The 14697-nt window shown below is 58.8% G+C and overlaps 1 protein-coding gene across 11 annotated transcripts in view; it reads right to left on the bottom strand.

Annotated features, from left to right (window-relative positions):
• KASH5 (KASH domain containing 5) overlaps positions 1 to 14697 on the bottom strand; it is a 27083-nt gene extending 12386 nt beyond the window's left edge. For 3 of the 11 annotated variants that reach the window (XM_070224724.1, XM_070224725.1, XM_070224727.1), the window contains exons 1-9: positions 14164 to 14697; positions 11607 to 11748; positions 8172 to 8276; positions 7477 to 7663; positions 6938 to 7002; positions 5616 to 5682; positions 5203 to 5364; positions 4557 to 4674; positions 4165 to 4215 (exon numbers count right to left, since the gene is read on the bottom strand). In XM_070224724.1, the coding sequence (XP_070080825.1) occupies positions 4165 to 4215; positions 4557 to 4674; positions 5203 to 5364; positions 5616 to 5682; positions 6938 to 7002; positions 7477 to 7663; positions 8172 to 8276; positions 11607 to 11652 (801 nt within the window). In that variant the 5' untranslated portion in view covers positions 11653 to 11748; positions 14164 to 14697. The remainder of the gene's footprint in view (positions 1 to 4164; positions 4216 to 4556; positions 4675 to 5202; positions 5365 to 5615; positions 5683 to 6937; positions 7003 to 7476; positions 7664 to 8171; positions 8277 to 11606; positions 11749 to 14163) is intronic. The other 8 variants (XM_070224730.1, XM_070224728.1, XM_070224729.1 and 5 more) reach the window with 4 other exon arrangements.

Raw genomic sequence — 14697 nt, 5'->3', positions numbered from 1 at the left:
TGGATTTCTCTGTGCATCAGCCCGGCCCCGTACGTAAAAATGGAGAGAAGAGGAGACCTACCTCACAGGGTTGCTGTGCAGATTAAGTGAGCTAATATAATTGCTAACATTTACCGAGTCCTTTGCTTGTCTTAACTCATTTCTTAGCCCCTACTTAAAAGATAAAGACAACTCAGGCACTGAAAGGTTGAGCAACTAGCCCCAGGTCACACAGGTGGCAATTCATGCAAATACATGTTAATGTACATTAAGGAGCACAAAGCTTTCAGGACAGTGCCTGGCTTATATCAAAGTTCAGTAAATGTGATATTAAAAAAGTATTTTTAAAACTTGGTATTATGAATTCTTTAACACAAACAAAAGTAAAAACAGTATAATGAACTCCCATTACTCATCACCCAGCTTCAGTCATTATACAGTTTCTCAGTTTGTTTCCTCTTTATCCTCCAGGTCTTTTGTTTTGTTTAACCAGATCATTATTATTTGTTTTTTGTGAGGAAGATTGGCCCTGAGCTAACATCTGTGCCCATCTTCCTCTGTTTTATGTGGGATGCCGCCACAGCATGGCTTGACGAGTGGTGCTAGGTCCAGGCCTGGGATCCGAAGCTGCGAACCCCATGCAGCCAAAGTTGAGTGCGTGAACTTAACCACTATGCCACCGGGCCAGCCCCCTTAACCAGATCATTTTAAAGGAATCACATTATTTCATCTGTAACTACTCCACCATCTTAATCTCCTACCTGTGGAGTTTTTCCTTTAGCAAAACCACAATATCACTACCACTCTTCACAAAATTAGTCACAATTTCTTAGTATCACCTCACACCAAAGTTGTGCTCTTTTATCGTTTTGGTTCTCTCATGAGCGTCTTTCCACATTTAGTTTGTTCATGAATGAAGACCCAAACAAGGTCCACCATGGCTTCTGGTTGAAATGCCTCATTTTTTTTCATCACAGTGCTCCCCCTCCCATCCTGGCACTTTTCTGGGCCCTTCATTTGTGGAAGGAATCAGGTTATTTGTCCTGCAGAACTGGCACGTCTGGATGTGGTAGACTGCGTTTTCATTCCCCATGCAGGATGTTCACTACGTTCCTCCCTCCTCATCTCCTGTGAACTGGTGGTGGATCCAGGGCCTTGTCCGGACTCTGTTCAGTTTTTGGCAGGAAGATTGCATGGGTGCTGCTGTACACATCCTACGGTGCCATTCAGGAAGAATGTAATGTCTGGCTGTCCCAGCTATTAATGTTTCTGTTGTCATCATCCCCAATTTAACAGAGGAAATTGAGGAGTGAAGGGGCTGAGAAACTTGGCCAAGGTCACATGGTGAGTGGATTCAAACCCAAATCTGATTCCAAATTCTGTGCTTATAAGCCCCAGACTCTCCTCTGAGCCGGACGCAGCCCTGGGTGAGAATGGGGAACCAGCTTCGTCCGTTGCCTCAAGTAGCTCATCACTAGAGGTGGAGCCCAACACAGAAATTGATGATAACAACGTGTGAGGCGGGCTCTGGTGAGGCCTAGGCCTGGGCCCTGAGGGAGCTCAGATGAGGGGCTTCCTGAGGAGGCAGTGCGGGGGGCTGAGTCCCCAAGGGTGAGGAGGGTTATCTGGGAAAACAAGGGCGTCAGGAGAGGACAGACCACACCAGCCATGAAATGGGACCCAAGAATAAAACGGCCAAAATTCCAGTCTAGAGTTTCCAGACACCAAAACCTAGTAAGCTGCACTGAGTTTTGATGTGAGGGGGGCCCAGCATTTCAGGGCATGGAGGCAGTCTGACTTCGCTCTGCCACACCCCTCCTCCTGGCGTCGTGGGGATACAGAGACCAGCTCCTCCCTCTCCAGCCCTGCTCAGCTCCAAGTCCTCCACCAGCTGCCCTCCCTCTCTCTCGGTCTCAGCGGGGCCTGGGCTGCCAGGTGAAGGGCGGAGGAAGGACGAGCCAGGAATGCTGTGTCAACATCTGTCCACCTGGTCGGGATTTGCAGGCTGGATCCTGGGCCACCCGGCAGGGAACCTGGTTACTCAGCCGCTCCTGCCTTCTTCTGCAGTAACCCGAGCCCGCTCGCTGCGCAGGTTCTCTGTAGGAAAGCTGAGTGTCTGAGTGCTCCTTACTCCAGCATTATTCTACTGTAACTTGAGAACTCGATCTATAGATGCTCTAAAGGCAGCTGCAGGAGGGGAAAGGTGCAGGGGAGGCAACCAAGAATAGCTCCAGCTTATCGAGCGCCTAGGATGTCCCAGGCGCTGCTCAAGGCACTTGACCTGGCAGCAGGCCTGGGCCGGGAGGAGGACGAGACTGCTGGCTGCCAATCCCCCTGTTTATTCCTTCTTCTGTTTGTTGGGGGGTCCATGCTCCCCCGGGGCAGGCCTGGCCCAGGCTCAGCCCTGGGGTTAAGCAAGATGAAAACCCCGGCAGATAAAGGAGACCCCACTGGTTAGCTAAGCCAGGAGCCATCCTCACACCATCTCACTTGTTCGTCTCCCACTCCAGAGCTGAGGAACGTCAGATATTCTCCCAGCCTCCCTTGCAGCAGGGGGTGTCCTGTGACCCAGTTCCGGCCAGTGAGAAGTAAAGACAGGTCCGCCGGGGTAGGAGGTGGAGTGGGGGTGCTCCTGGAAAAGCTTTTCCTTGTTCTCAAAAAGAGATGTTCTAGAAGACACAGTCACATCCTGTCTGCACTCCATGCCTCACACTGTGGCAGCCATCCTGCGGCGAGATTCCTACTGCCCCAAGGAAGGGGATTTTCACGGAAGAGCCAGAGAACAACAGTGGAAAATGTGGGGATTTAAATGTCAAAGCCATAGCACAGATGCAGGACAAAGAGATTTGGGGGGCGCAGGTAGCATTAGCACCACTGCCTGGACTGATGAGGGGCGTAGGAGAGTCAAAGAAGAGAGCAACAGAGCTGCGAGGGGTGCAGAGGATGGAGGCTGCTGAACCACGGAACCCCCAAGACGTCTGGGAACCTGAGAGGTGTTTCCCAGCTCAGTCTCATCTAACAAGTTGTGCGAATAATAGAACAGAGATGGCTTGTGAGGAGCCGAAGCAGAGAGGGCTCAGTGAGGTCCCTGTGGCCACAAAGACTCACAGGAAAGCAGCTAAACATCCTCTGTGCCCCCAGAAGCGTGTGAAAGTGGCTGAGCGAGTCCCAGCGGCTCCCGTGTGGGGTTCGGATGAAGGCCACCATCAGCAGATGCAGCAAGGACTGTATGTCCAGAGACCAGAAGGCAATGCCAGCCTCCCAGTGGATGCCAGCATGAAGCGGTGACTAAGGCTGAGGACCAGATGGGACAACGAACATCAATCTCGTGACCAGCAGAGAAAACAGACGTTGAGTGAGGACTGCCGCCTCCTGGAGCACTGCAGGGTGCGTGGTCTCCAGCAACTTAGATGCCACCTTGTGAGGGCGGTGACTTTCCACCTAAAAGCACTAAGGGGACCCCGAATTACGTAAGATGACGTCTTCTGTCTTGGAATGGGGCCTGAATCAGACATGAGGTTGAACTGGGCCTGTTCATACTATGTGCTGGGCCCTGGGCTAAAAGCTGTCATTTAATTCTCACAACAACCCTGTTGAACAGACACCCTTCTCCCCCGTTCTTGGTGAATAAAACTAAGACTCCACAGGGAGAAGTCACACGACTAGAGGTTGTCTGTCGCCTAAGTGGCAGAGACAGGATTTGAACTCAGGGCTGACTTCAAGGCCTGCGTTCTTTCCCCCAGGAAGAAATACCAATATATGAAGAACACTAGCTAATTTTTAGTAAGCACTTCCCACGCAGCCTGCCTGGTGCCTTTACAAGCATCTTCTTGTTTAAATTTCACACAACCCAACGAGGAAGATTCTATTATTCTGCCCATTTTGCAGGTGGAGACACTGAGGCACAGAGAGGGGACAGACCGGCCGATGCTTATACAGGCAGCCTCAGCATGAACCCAGGCAGTCCGCCCCACGCCCCACACTCTGACCAACTCTGGCAGTCCTCACGTGCAGCGATGTGACCTTCAGGGACATTCACACATTACTGGGATTCGGGGGTCTCCCTCAGCACAGTGAAGGGTGCCGGCGGCAGGCTGCTGGCGGTGTTTAGGGCAGCAGTGGGGAGGGTAGGAAGATCCCGAGCACTGGGGAAAGGGTGGAGGGGGGCGCTGGGCCTCAGCTCACCTCCTCCTGCAGAGTCTCCACCTCGGCCACCAGGTGCTGCTGCTCCTTTTCCTGAGTGACCCCAGAGAGATGACAAAGGCTTTTTTTCCTGTCTCCTTGCCCCCATATTGCCCTTCTCTCACCCCTGGGAATGCAACTTGGGCCTGGGTCATTGAGGAGCAGGGTTGGGGAAATGGCCTGGGGAGCCCTGATGGCTCCTGCTGTCCCTGTTGTCACCACCAGAGGGATGGCAATTAGATCTGGCCCCCAAGTCTGGGGTGAGCAAGACTTGGAGTGAGGGAGAAGGCCGGGGTGCCCGCTGCCCCTTCCCACTCCACAGTCAGGCTCTGATGCTCAGACTCCAAGACAGGGGGAAGAAAGAGGCGCCTTTGTGCCCCTTGTCCAGGACCCACCGTCTGCCGGGCCTGGGCCAGGAGGCTGCGATTCTGTTCCTCCAGGCTCTTGGCCAGAGTCTTCAGGTCCTCCAGCTCCTCATCCACGGCCTTGGCAAACTGCAGAGCCTGCTGGGTACTGAGTGGGGTGTGGGGCAGGTGGGCCACACGAGAGAGAGGAAGGCAGAGATCACAGAGATAGGTCCCCTCAGAGAGACAGAAACAACAGAGAAATCACCAGAGACGGGGATGGAGACCCACAGAGAAAACGGGGAAAAGAACCGCGTGTGGGGGGCGGAGACCCAGCTTCTACCTAAAAGCCTAAGGGGGTGGGACAGAGACCCAGACAGAGTGGGAGACTAAAACAGGAGGAACATGACAGACATGAGAAAGACAGAGCACGGGGAAAGGAGCAGTCCGCTGACGTGGAGAACCAGAGAGAGAAGAACAAGAGCGGAGAGAGAAGTCTGAACCCTAGAGGCTGAGAGACCAGAACCAGGGGACGCCAGAGAGAGAGAGAACAGCCAGACAGGGGAAAAGAAGAAGGGGACACATGCAGGGTCAAAGACACGGAGCAGGCGGCGCAGAGAGAGAGCGCAGAGCGAGCCTGGGGCTAGGGGCAGGAGGGACACAGGCCACCAGGAGGGTGGACGTGGCGCCGGCCCACCTGCGAAGCTGCTTGCGCAGGGCCACGATCTCCTCCCCGAGGCGCGCGGACCCCTCCTCAGCCGTCTCCACGCTGCGCTGCAGTTTGGCGTTCTCCCCGGCCAGCCGGCGGTTGCTGAGCTCCAGGTCCTCCAGGCTGCTCAGCAGGTCAGCCGTGGCGGGCCTGGGGGCAGTGAAGGGCGAGGTCACCGCCCACAGCACCATCTACCTCTCCCAGGTGGTGGTGGTGGTGGTAGTAGGGGGAGATATGGCTCTTCTGGAGAAAGAGGAACAGGAGAGAGACTGCCCTGCTCTCTCTGAGCTGTCAGCACAGCCCCTGTCCCTCACCCACTCCCAAAGGACCCCAAGCCCCACAGCAGGCCCTGGGCAGGCTGGAGGGCATGGGGCGGGGGAGGGGGGGCTGAGGATAGGTACAGCTCAGGTCTGGGGTCTTCGCCACCGAAGCTCTCCAGGTTGGCTGGCTCCTCAGCTTCTGGGCATCCTGGAGGGAGAGAGAGAGAGAGTGTGGGCTCTCTGGTGACCTTAGATGTCAGGGTGCCCCATGACTCTGGCCTCCACCCTCACACTTGCTCTGGGGACCTCATCTGCTCCTGCGGCTGCAATTACACCACCAGCAGAAAGTCCTCTTGCTCACCTGTACCTTGAGCTCAGACTAGATCTCCCCAGAGCCCCCAGCTGCTCGTGTTCATCATGCCCAACACCGGGCAGCACCTCAACTGCCCTCAAACCTGTCCCTCCTCCCAGTGCCCCCCAACCCCAGCCCCTGGGCTGTCCCGGCTCCCTCGCCCCTCCTCACCCCGTCTACCAGAGCCCAGGCCCTGTCCCCCCTTCTCTGACTCTCTCTGCTCCGCCTGCCTCTCTGTCCTCTCGCCCCGTCCTGGCCCAGGCCTCGCCCTCCCCCACTGGACCCTCACTATGGTCCCCTGCCCCTCCACCAGCCTCTCCCTCCCATCCTTCCCCAACTCAGCCCCAAAGGGGTCTTTGCTCATCTGGAGCTGGCTTGCCCCTCCCCTGCTCACAGCCCTCCCCTGGCCCCCAAGGCTGGTTGGAGGAGGGTCAAGAAAATGTCAAGAAAGCTGTATTTTTTGGCTTTTGTTTTGTTTTTGTAAGGCTAGAGAGGTGTAACACAAGCACATTTTTAGGGAGCCCCTCCTGTGTGTGAGGTCCTGGGACATCACAGAGAGCAAAGCAGCCGACCAACAGCAGGGCAGGTAACTAGTGAGATGGCAGATTTCCACAGAGGGAAGGAAGGGCTGTGCAGGAGCTGGCTGGAGGGTAAGAGACCCGGGCCTGGGCCATCCCCGAGGTGGGAGGGCTGAGGGGAGGCTGGAAAGTTTCGGCCCGGAAAACAGGCAGCGCCAGGGCCCAGGCGGGTGGTGGGCAGGTGTGCGACACGTTGGAGGAAGAGCAAGGCCAGAGGGACTGTGACTGCAGGACTAGAGAGGAGGGAGGGGCTGGCCCCATGGCCGGGATGACGATGACAGGCAGGAGGGGCCCTGTCACCTCTGAAATAGGGCTGGGGTTGGGAGGAGAGGGAAACAACCAGTCAGGGGAAAACCTCCCCAAAGCCCAGGGAAGGTGGGGAAGCAGTCACGGAGGAGCCTAGAAAGCCAAACTCAGCTCCAGCTTCCAGCAAAGGTCTCCGGGCCCCACCCTGTCCCCTGCTCTGTCCCCGGGTGGGAAGTCCCCCTCTGCCCCTGGGCCCGCCTGCTTCACTCTATATATAGCAGTCTCACCAGATGGCAGCTGCCGGGAGGTCAGGGCCCCCTCCAAGGCCGTCTCCTCTTCCAGCTCTAATCCCCTGTATCAAAGGGATGAGGCTTAGAGCCCCCTGCAGCCACCCCACAATCCTGACCTGCCACCAGCAGCAGGAGGATGGCTGGTGGCGGGAGGAGGGGTCGGGTCAGGTGAGAGTGAGCACCGTGGGGAGGAAGGTGAGGCCAGATGGCAAGTGCCGGGGGCAGATGGCAGCGAAGCAGGAGGGGCAAGGACTGGGTTTGGAGAATGGACGGGGAGGGCCTCTGTCCGGCCCCAAAACTTCCCCTTCTCCTCCGTCCAGCCCCTTTTATTTCTGCCTCCTAGACCCCCTCTGCCTCCTCATTGCAGGCAATTTGTCCTCAGACACGCCCCCCATCTCTTTACTTTTCTCTCCTCCTCAGTCTCCTTCCAACCACACGAGGTCCCTGTGCCTAAAGGGTGCTGTCTGCAGCAAGCAGGTATGAGGTTAGATCTTAGGAAGGACTTCCCAGGGGAGGGTGGAGGTACAAGGACCCACTCATCCAGCTGACAGGCAGCGATCCAGTCCCGCATGACGACCAGGAAGGTGTCCAAATCCACGGTGGCCTGAGGGCCCTCCCCGTTGGGGTCCAGGCTGCAGGCCAGTGTTTGGAGGCGTGCATCCTGGGAGCCCCGTCCTGTCACAGCCTCCAGGTAGGCTAGTACGTGGGTCACAGCCACAGTGCCTGGGGAGAGGGCATGCCGTGAGGGAGTCTGGGTCAGGTGGGGGGTGGGGACAGGTGATGGCTTAGAAGCAGGACATCACTGGCTGGGCTGGTGGCACCCCTGTACCAGTCTGGCCAAGACCCCTTGGACAACTCCTTTCCCCTCCTTTGAGTCAACTTTTTCACTTGGAAATGGGGCCCAGCCTTCCCCACTCACAGGGCGGACCAAAGAGGACCACAGTGGCGGCCCTCTCTCTCTCTCCCAGGCCCCAAAATCCCACCCTCTCCGGTTAATGTCCCCCAAGTTTTCCTTCCCCCAACTGTCCTTGTCCTGAAGGGCCTCTATCCGCTTATCCACTTTCCTCCTGAAGCTTCCCACAGTCACCCACTTTGTCCTGCAGGACCCTCAAGACGGGGCCTGAGCCCATCCCTCTCTCTGTGGCTCCCCAGTTCCCACGCCAGTCTCTGTCTCAAATTATTCCCCATCTCTCCCAGGCCCGTGCTCTCCACCCCGCCTCGCCCCTCCCACCTGTCCTCTGGGGGTCACAGGCTTCAAACGTGGAGTTGAGTACTTGCTCCTCTAAGCTGAGCAGCGCCCCCAGGCTCCCCTCCTCGGGCCGGTCCCAGAGGTACACTGAGGAGACAGAGGGCCAGCCCACGGTGAGGAGGGGATGAGGAGAGAGGAGGAGTGAGCCAGGTCCTGGGCTCCGCAGAGGGGAGGGCATTCATTCCAGGCTGCCTGGAGTGGGCTGGTGGGGAACAGCAGGAAGCTCAGGGTTGGGGCAGCAATGTGAGAGTCTTTGAGTCACCCCACCCCCACACACAGGGGGATGTGGGCCCCATCTTTCAGGCCAGGAAGTGCCCCCTGCTGTTTAATTTTTTGTGTCCAATCTGCTCAGGAGCCCAGATAACGGAACGAAGGGATGCTCCGAGATTGCTCCTCCCTCCTCTCCTTCCCTGCCTCGAAGGCTCTGCTGGGAGGGGGCTGGAGGCAGGGGAGGGCAAGGAAGAGAGGATTCTGGGAGCAGTGGAGGGTGAAGGGGGGCCCAGGAGCCAGGAACAATCCAATAACTCGAGGGCAGCCTGGATCGATCCTGCCAGCCGCATCTCCGGTCTCCCACCCTGCCCGGCAGATCTCTCTCCTCTCCGAATCCCCAAATCCTCCAGGGGAGGCTGGCATCATCTGAGCCCACAGCCAGGGGATGGCGATTCTGGCAGGGTGGGCGGCGGGGGAGTGGTTAGGAGCTGGAGTTTCATAGAGTCAGGCTGACACGGGCTCACAGCCCAGCTGCACGGTTGTGGGCAAGCTGCTTCTCCTTTTGGAGCCTCAGCTTCCCCACCAGTAAAATGGGTGGGGAGAGTGATCACCCTCCCCAAGGCTGGGTTAGGTCTGTGTACGTGAAGAGCCCATACACACACACACACGTGAATCTCCCAGGGTCTGTTTGTCCACTGCTGTATCCACAGAGCCTGCATATAGTAGGCACTCAATAGATGCTGCAAGCTATAGGAGGAGATCCTCTACTCCAGGAGCCACTGGACCAGCCCAGCCTCTTCCCTGGGGCTGGAAGGGACCTTCAAGGCTCCCCACCCTGCCCTTGGACAGCTGGGTATAGCAGCAGACCAAGCACAGCATGCAGAGTCTGGGAGACCCAGGGGGCAACCCAGGAAGGGACTCAGCCTCTCTGAGCCTTAGTTTCTTCCTTTGGAAAACGGGGATGGTGTTACCTCCCTCCTAGAGAAGAAATGAGAGAAAATCTGGAAAGGCTCGGGCCAGAGAGCCTGGCATGTGTTAGGAGCTTAATAACAGACTGGAACATCAGGGGCCGGCCCTGTGGCTGAGTGGTTGGGTTCATGCGTTCCACTTCGGGGGCCCAGGGCTCGCCAGTTCAGATCCTGGGTGCGGACGTAGCACCACTCATCAAGCCATGCTGTGGCAGCGTCCCACATAGAAGTACTAGAAGGACTTACAACTAGGACTCACAACTATGTACCGGGGCTTTCGGGAGGAAAAAAAAAAAGAATGGAACATTTACTTGGCATTTAATAGGCGCCAGGCCTCTTCTAAGCGTTTTGCGTGGATCACGTGGCTGTATTATTCACCCCACTTTATGGATGAGGATACTTAGGCACAGAGAAGTCAGGAACTTGCCCGAGGCCATGTGTTCCACCCAGAGTGCCCATTCTCAGCCCTCTAACTCTTCAAGGGTTCTTTGTAGTGAGCTGACCTCAGGGCCCTCGGGTTTGAGCTGCGTCCCCAGGGAAGGAGCGGGACCCACATTAGGGGAGACGGCAGGGCCCGTGCTTCCTCCTCGCCGTGCTCCCCATGTAACGGAGGAGGACCCCGAGGCCCAGCGAGGTCACTCATCCAGGGTCCCACTCAGCCAGGGCGAGCCAGGCAGAGGCAACCCGGGACTGTCTGGCTCCAGATGTCTGGGGCTCTGAGGATCTGCATGAGTCTACGGTCCCTTCCCGGGGCCCTCAGGAAGATGCCACTCTGCTTCCCTCCTGTTCTCTTTCCTTCACTTCCTTCCTCAGTGTCTCTATTTCCCTGTGTGTCTCTGTTCCTGCCCTTCTCTAGCTTTCTCTCGGGCTCTTTCTCTCCATCTTCCTCCCCATCTCTCTCCCCTGAGTCCTGCCTCTCGGTCTGCACGTCCTTCGCCCTGTTTTCTTCCCTGAGTTTCCGTCTCTGGGCTTCTCTTCCTGTACCTCAGAAACCCTCCGTTTCCCGAGCTTTCGCTCTCCTTCCTCCGCTGCCTGTCTCATTCCCCACCTGCGTTCCTGTCTCCATCTCTCCTGGGTGTGTCCCTCCCTTTCCTGCAGGAGTCTCCCAAAGCCGCTCAGCCCTTGCCCAGGCTTCCTCGGTGGCCGCACGCCCTCTGCTGGCGCCGGCGAAGTTTGGCGGTCGGTCACTCGACCAGCCTGCCCTCGGGGTCCCTCAGCCAGGTGTCTGCCTGCTACCTTCCCCTCTGGAAAGCTTCCTGAGGCCTTGAGAAAAGATGCAGGCTCTGCTGCTGGACGCTGGGAGCCTCAAGACAGGCGCCCTGCCTCTGCCCTGGGGGGAGCCTCCTCCCGTCACCCTGGGCCCTCCCACTGAGACGAGTTTCAGAGAGGGCGGCCCATCACCTGCCTCCCAAAGCCGCTTTCAGGCCCATTTGGCCCACGTCCCTCCACTCATTCAAGACAGTGAGTGAGCTCCTATTCCATGTCAGGCACTGGCCTGGGGCAGCGGAACCAACAGGGCAGCCCCTCGCCACGGGTGGTCCTCGAGCACATGAACTGTGGCGAGTGTGACCTGAGATGCTCTGTCCGAGTAAAGGACACACCAGCTCTTGAAGGCTTAGTGTGAAAAAAAGAATCTCCCCATTACATTTTCTGAAACATGAAGTCAAATAAATCTATTACTGTCATTCATGTGGCCTGTTTCTTTTTTCTTTTAAATGTGGCTACTAACAAAATGTAAAATGACACATGTGGCTGGCCTGTTGGACACGCTGCTCTAGGGACGGGGAACGCCAAAGTGAGCAAGAGGGCCCTGCCTTGTGGACCTCACGCTCCAGTGGGGGGACAGAGACCAGACAGGCAGACAAACAGATATCAGTGCTACAAAGAGAAGTGAGGCAGGAAAGGGGAGAGTGTGACGGGACAGCTGCTTTCTAGAAAGCAGAGATGGGAAGGAAGCGAGGCGGAGCCGCAAGTCACGGGGCAGGTGCCCGGCAAGGGCACTGTGCGTGCAAAGGCTGCTGCCCTGGCCTCACTGGAGCAAACGAGGCAAGGTGTGCAGACGGGAGGGCACAGCAGGCCCTTCAGCAGCGACAGCTCTCTCCCTCCCACCCTGCACCAACGTGGAAGCTCGGCCATCCAAGCCACCTCTCTGATGTCCGCGAGTCACAGCCTGGTGCCCCACTCACCCACTACTTCCTCCTCATCCTCCCCTGGGGCAAACAGGGGCCCGGCCACCTACTTTTTGGCGCAGCGGCGCCACCCGCGCGGCGCTCCGGCAGGTCCATGGGCCACCCCCCGCCGCTCCGCAGCTGCTGGCGGACCTAGCAGCCTCCCTGCATCGCTGCGAGAGACCGACACCGGCCCGGCGGCCCCAAGAGATCCTGGAAGGACAACAGTGGAATGGCCTCCTCGGACCAGCCACCCAGGGCTGGGGACCCACCTGCGCCCCGGGCCCCGCGGGGCTCTCAGAACCTGTTTGCCCACCCCTGCCACGACCTGTTTTATGGACTGGAGGTGTGGGCTGGGCAAACGGGGGCCTGGGAGTGGGCGGAGAGATCAAAGGGGGGCCATGGCTGGGGGTCACTCGCCTCCCCTCCTCCCCACAGCTTGTCAAGTCCCCAGCTCTGTGCCTCCTGCCCAATGACTCTATCCTGTCCCCTCCTCTCCTTCCCCACAGCTCTGGGTCAGGCCTCGTCCCCTCCCCCTGGGCCCCTGTACCAGCCTCCCCCTCCAGTCCATCCCCACGGGGCTCCATGTTCTTCCATGGCTCCCCAGTACCCTGGGGACACAGCCCAAACGCTGGACCTGGCATCGAAGGCCCTGCACTGCCTGGCCTCACCTGCCGCTCCACTCCAAATCACACTTGCTGCTGCAGCGACTCTGAACTGCACGCTGTCCCCGAAGGCTGTTCCCACCTCTGGGTCCCTGCCTGGGACACTCTCCTCACCAGCCCTTCCCGTCTTGGCCCACATGTCCCCTCCGCTGGGACAATGTTTCTGAACAAGGTGCTGTCTCTGGGCTCCCCCACCGCCCTGGGCTGCGCACATTCTTGCCCTATCAGCCTGTATCTGGAGCTGCTGGCTTCCACTCCTTCCCTGCACCCAGCCCTGCCATGGCTCCCTAGTGCCCTCAGGACTAAGTCCCAGCCCCTCCGGCTAGCGGGGCACACAGTGGGCCTTGCGACTCCTTGCCTCTTTTTGTCACGTTTCCTTCCACGGGCAGACCTCCAGGTCCCCCACCCTCGTCACGGCCATGGGAGCTCAGCACCTTCCCATGGTCCTCGCAGGCCCAGGCCACTCGCGCACCATCCTCACCTGAGGCCCCCGCCCTGGGGACAGCTCCCCTGGGAGGCCTCCCTGAGTCCCTGGAGCAGTTAGGGACCCCTCCTCGGTGCCCCGACAACGCCCTGTCCGTGATAACCAGCTTGACCACCTGGCTTCTTGTCCCCCCTCCAGGACCCTTTCCAGAGTCCTTTTCATAATCACACGGGACAGTGGTGCCTGTCGGGGCTGCGCTGGGCGCGCTGGGGCCAAGGGTCATGGAGGTCACCAGGACCTGGGTGTCCCCCACCCGCCTGCTGAGCCCCCTTTCCTCACCAAGCGCTCCCCACCCCCCACTTGTCCCAGCGCCAGACGGGCTCTGCGGGTATGGAGCACACGCGTCTGGGTGGCTTTTAGAACGTCCTAGAAAAAGGGGTGTTGGAAGGGAGACCCTTCCAGGGTTTGGACAAGCCGGAAGGTGCACAGGCGCCCCTGAACAGGGAAGGTCCCCGTGGGGGTGCTGACCGGCACGGGGAGCTCCTGCCAGACTCCTGGGGGGACAAAGGGGGACGCTGGATGACCTTGGGCTCTTTGACGGGGACACCCGAGGAGGAGGAGGACCCAGGCAGGGATTCCGCGGGGACCCTGGGCTGGGGTTCTGGGGGCGAGGGCTGACTCCGACTGGGGTTCTACGAGGGTCTCTGGATTTTGGGGGGATCTCTGACCGGATTTCTAGGGTGTCTCTGGATTTCCAGGGGGTCTCTGACTGGATTTCTGAGGATCTCTGACTGGATTTCTGGGGATCTCTGACTGGATTTCCAGGGGCCTCTGGATTTCTGGGAGATCTCTGACTGGATTTCTAGAGGGGGTGGAGGACTGGATTTCCAAGGGTCTCTGGATTTCTGGGGATCTCTGACTGGATTTCTGGGGATCTCTGACTGGATTTCTAGGAGGGTCTCTGGATTTCTGGGGATCTCTGAGCAGATTTCTGGGGGGGTGTCTGACTGGATTTCCAGGGGTCTCTGGATTTCTGGGGATCTCTGACTGGATTTCTAGGGGCGTCTCTGGATTCCTGGGGATCTCTGAGCGGATTTCTGGGGGGGGGGGGGTGTCTGACTGGATTTCCAGGGGTCTCTGGATTTCTGGGGATCTCTGACTGGAGTTCCGAGGTCTATGACAGGTTTTGGGGAGGGGAACCCGACAGGACCCTTGGCGGGTTTCACAAGATTCCTGGGGCTCTCTGAAGGGACTTCCGGGGTCTCTGACCGGATCTGGGGAGGGAGCGTAACAGCACCGCAGGGGGTCTCCGGCGGGCTCTGGGGGAGAAGGCCGACAGAACTAGAAAGTTCCGACAAGGTTGCGGGGGCGTTTATAAGGTTTCCTGGCGGGTCCCTGGCAGCACTCCCGAGGGGACTCGGCCGGCTTTCCAGGAGACTCTGACACGGTCTGGGGGGCCCTGACGGTGGGGACCCTCCGCTATGATGCGGGGGCTCTGCCAGCGCTCCCCTGGGGAACCTCGCCGCAGCCAGAGCTCACCTGAGGCCACGTCCCAGTCTCGGGACACAGCCGAAGGCGACGAACAACCAACGGCAGTTGAGTAACGACCAGGCGCGCGTGCGCCGTTCCCGCCAGAAAAAGCGAAGAGGACGCTGGGGCGGCACCGAGAGCTCGCGCGGCGCCTAAGCCCCGCCCCGCCTGGGCTCCTCCCTCAACGCTGGCGCACAGCGGCCGAAGGCGCACGCTCGTCTGGTCGGTTACCTGCAGCAGGGAGGCTGCGCATGCGTAGGGCTGGGCCGGCGGGCTCCCAGCCTGGTGGAGTCGGGGCATGCGCATTGGCCGAGCAGGTGAAGGGTGGGGAGATGTTGGCTGTGGCGGGAAAGGAGGGGAGGCTGCGTCGCCTGCGCTGGGGCCTTCTCTGCGGCCTCAAATTTTGGCGAAATGGTCCCAAGCACGAGAAAGGGGGACGGAGGGACTCCTTGTCCATCCCTCGCTTCTCATCAGCCACCAAGCCGTGAGCTTTCTGCCCTCCGTTCCGTGCCAGGCCGCCCGCCACCGTCACAATGACGTCCC

The sequence above is a fragment of the Equus caballus genome, chromosome 10 (genome assembly GCF_041296265.1).
Source record: "Equus caballus isolate H_3958 breed thoroughbred chromosome 10, TB-T2T, whole genome shotgun sequence".
NCBI lineage: Eukaryota > Metazoa > Chordata > Mammalia > Perissodactyla > Equidae > Equus > Equus caballus.
Note: the sequence above shows the minus strand (reverse complement) of the source record. Positions and strands in the feature narration are given on the sequence as shown.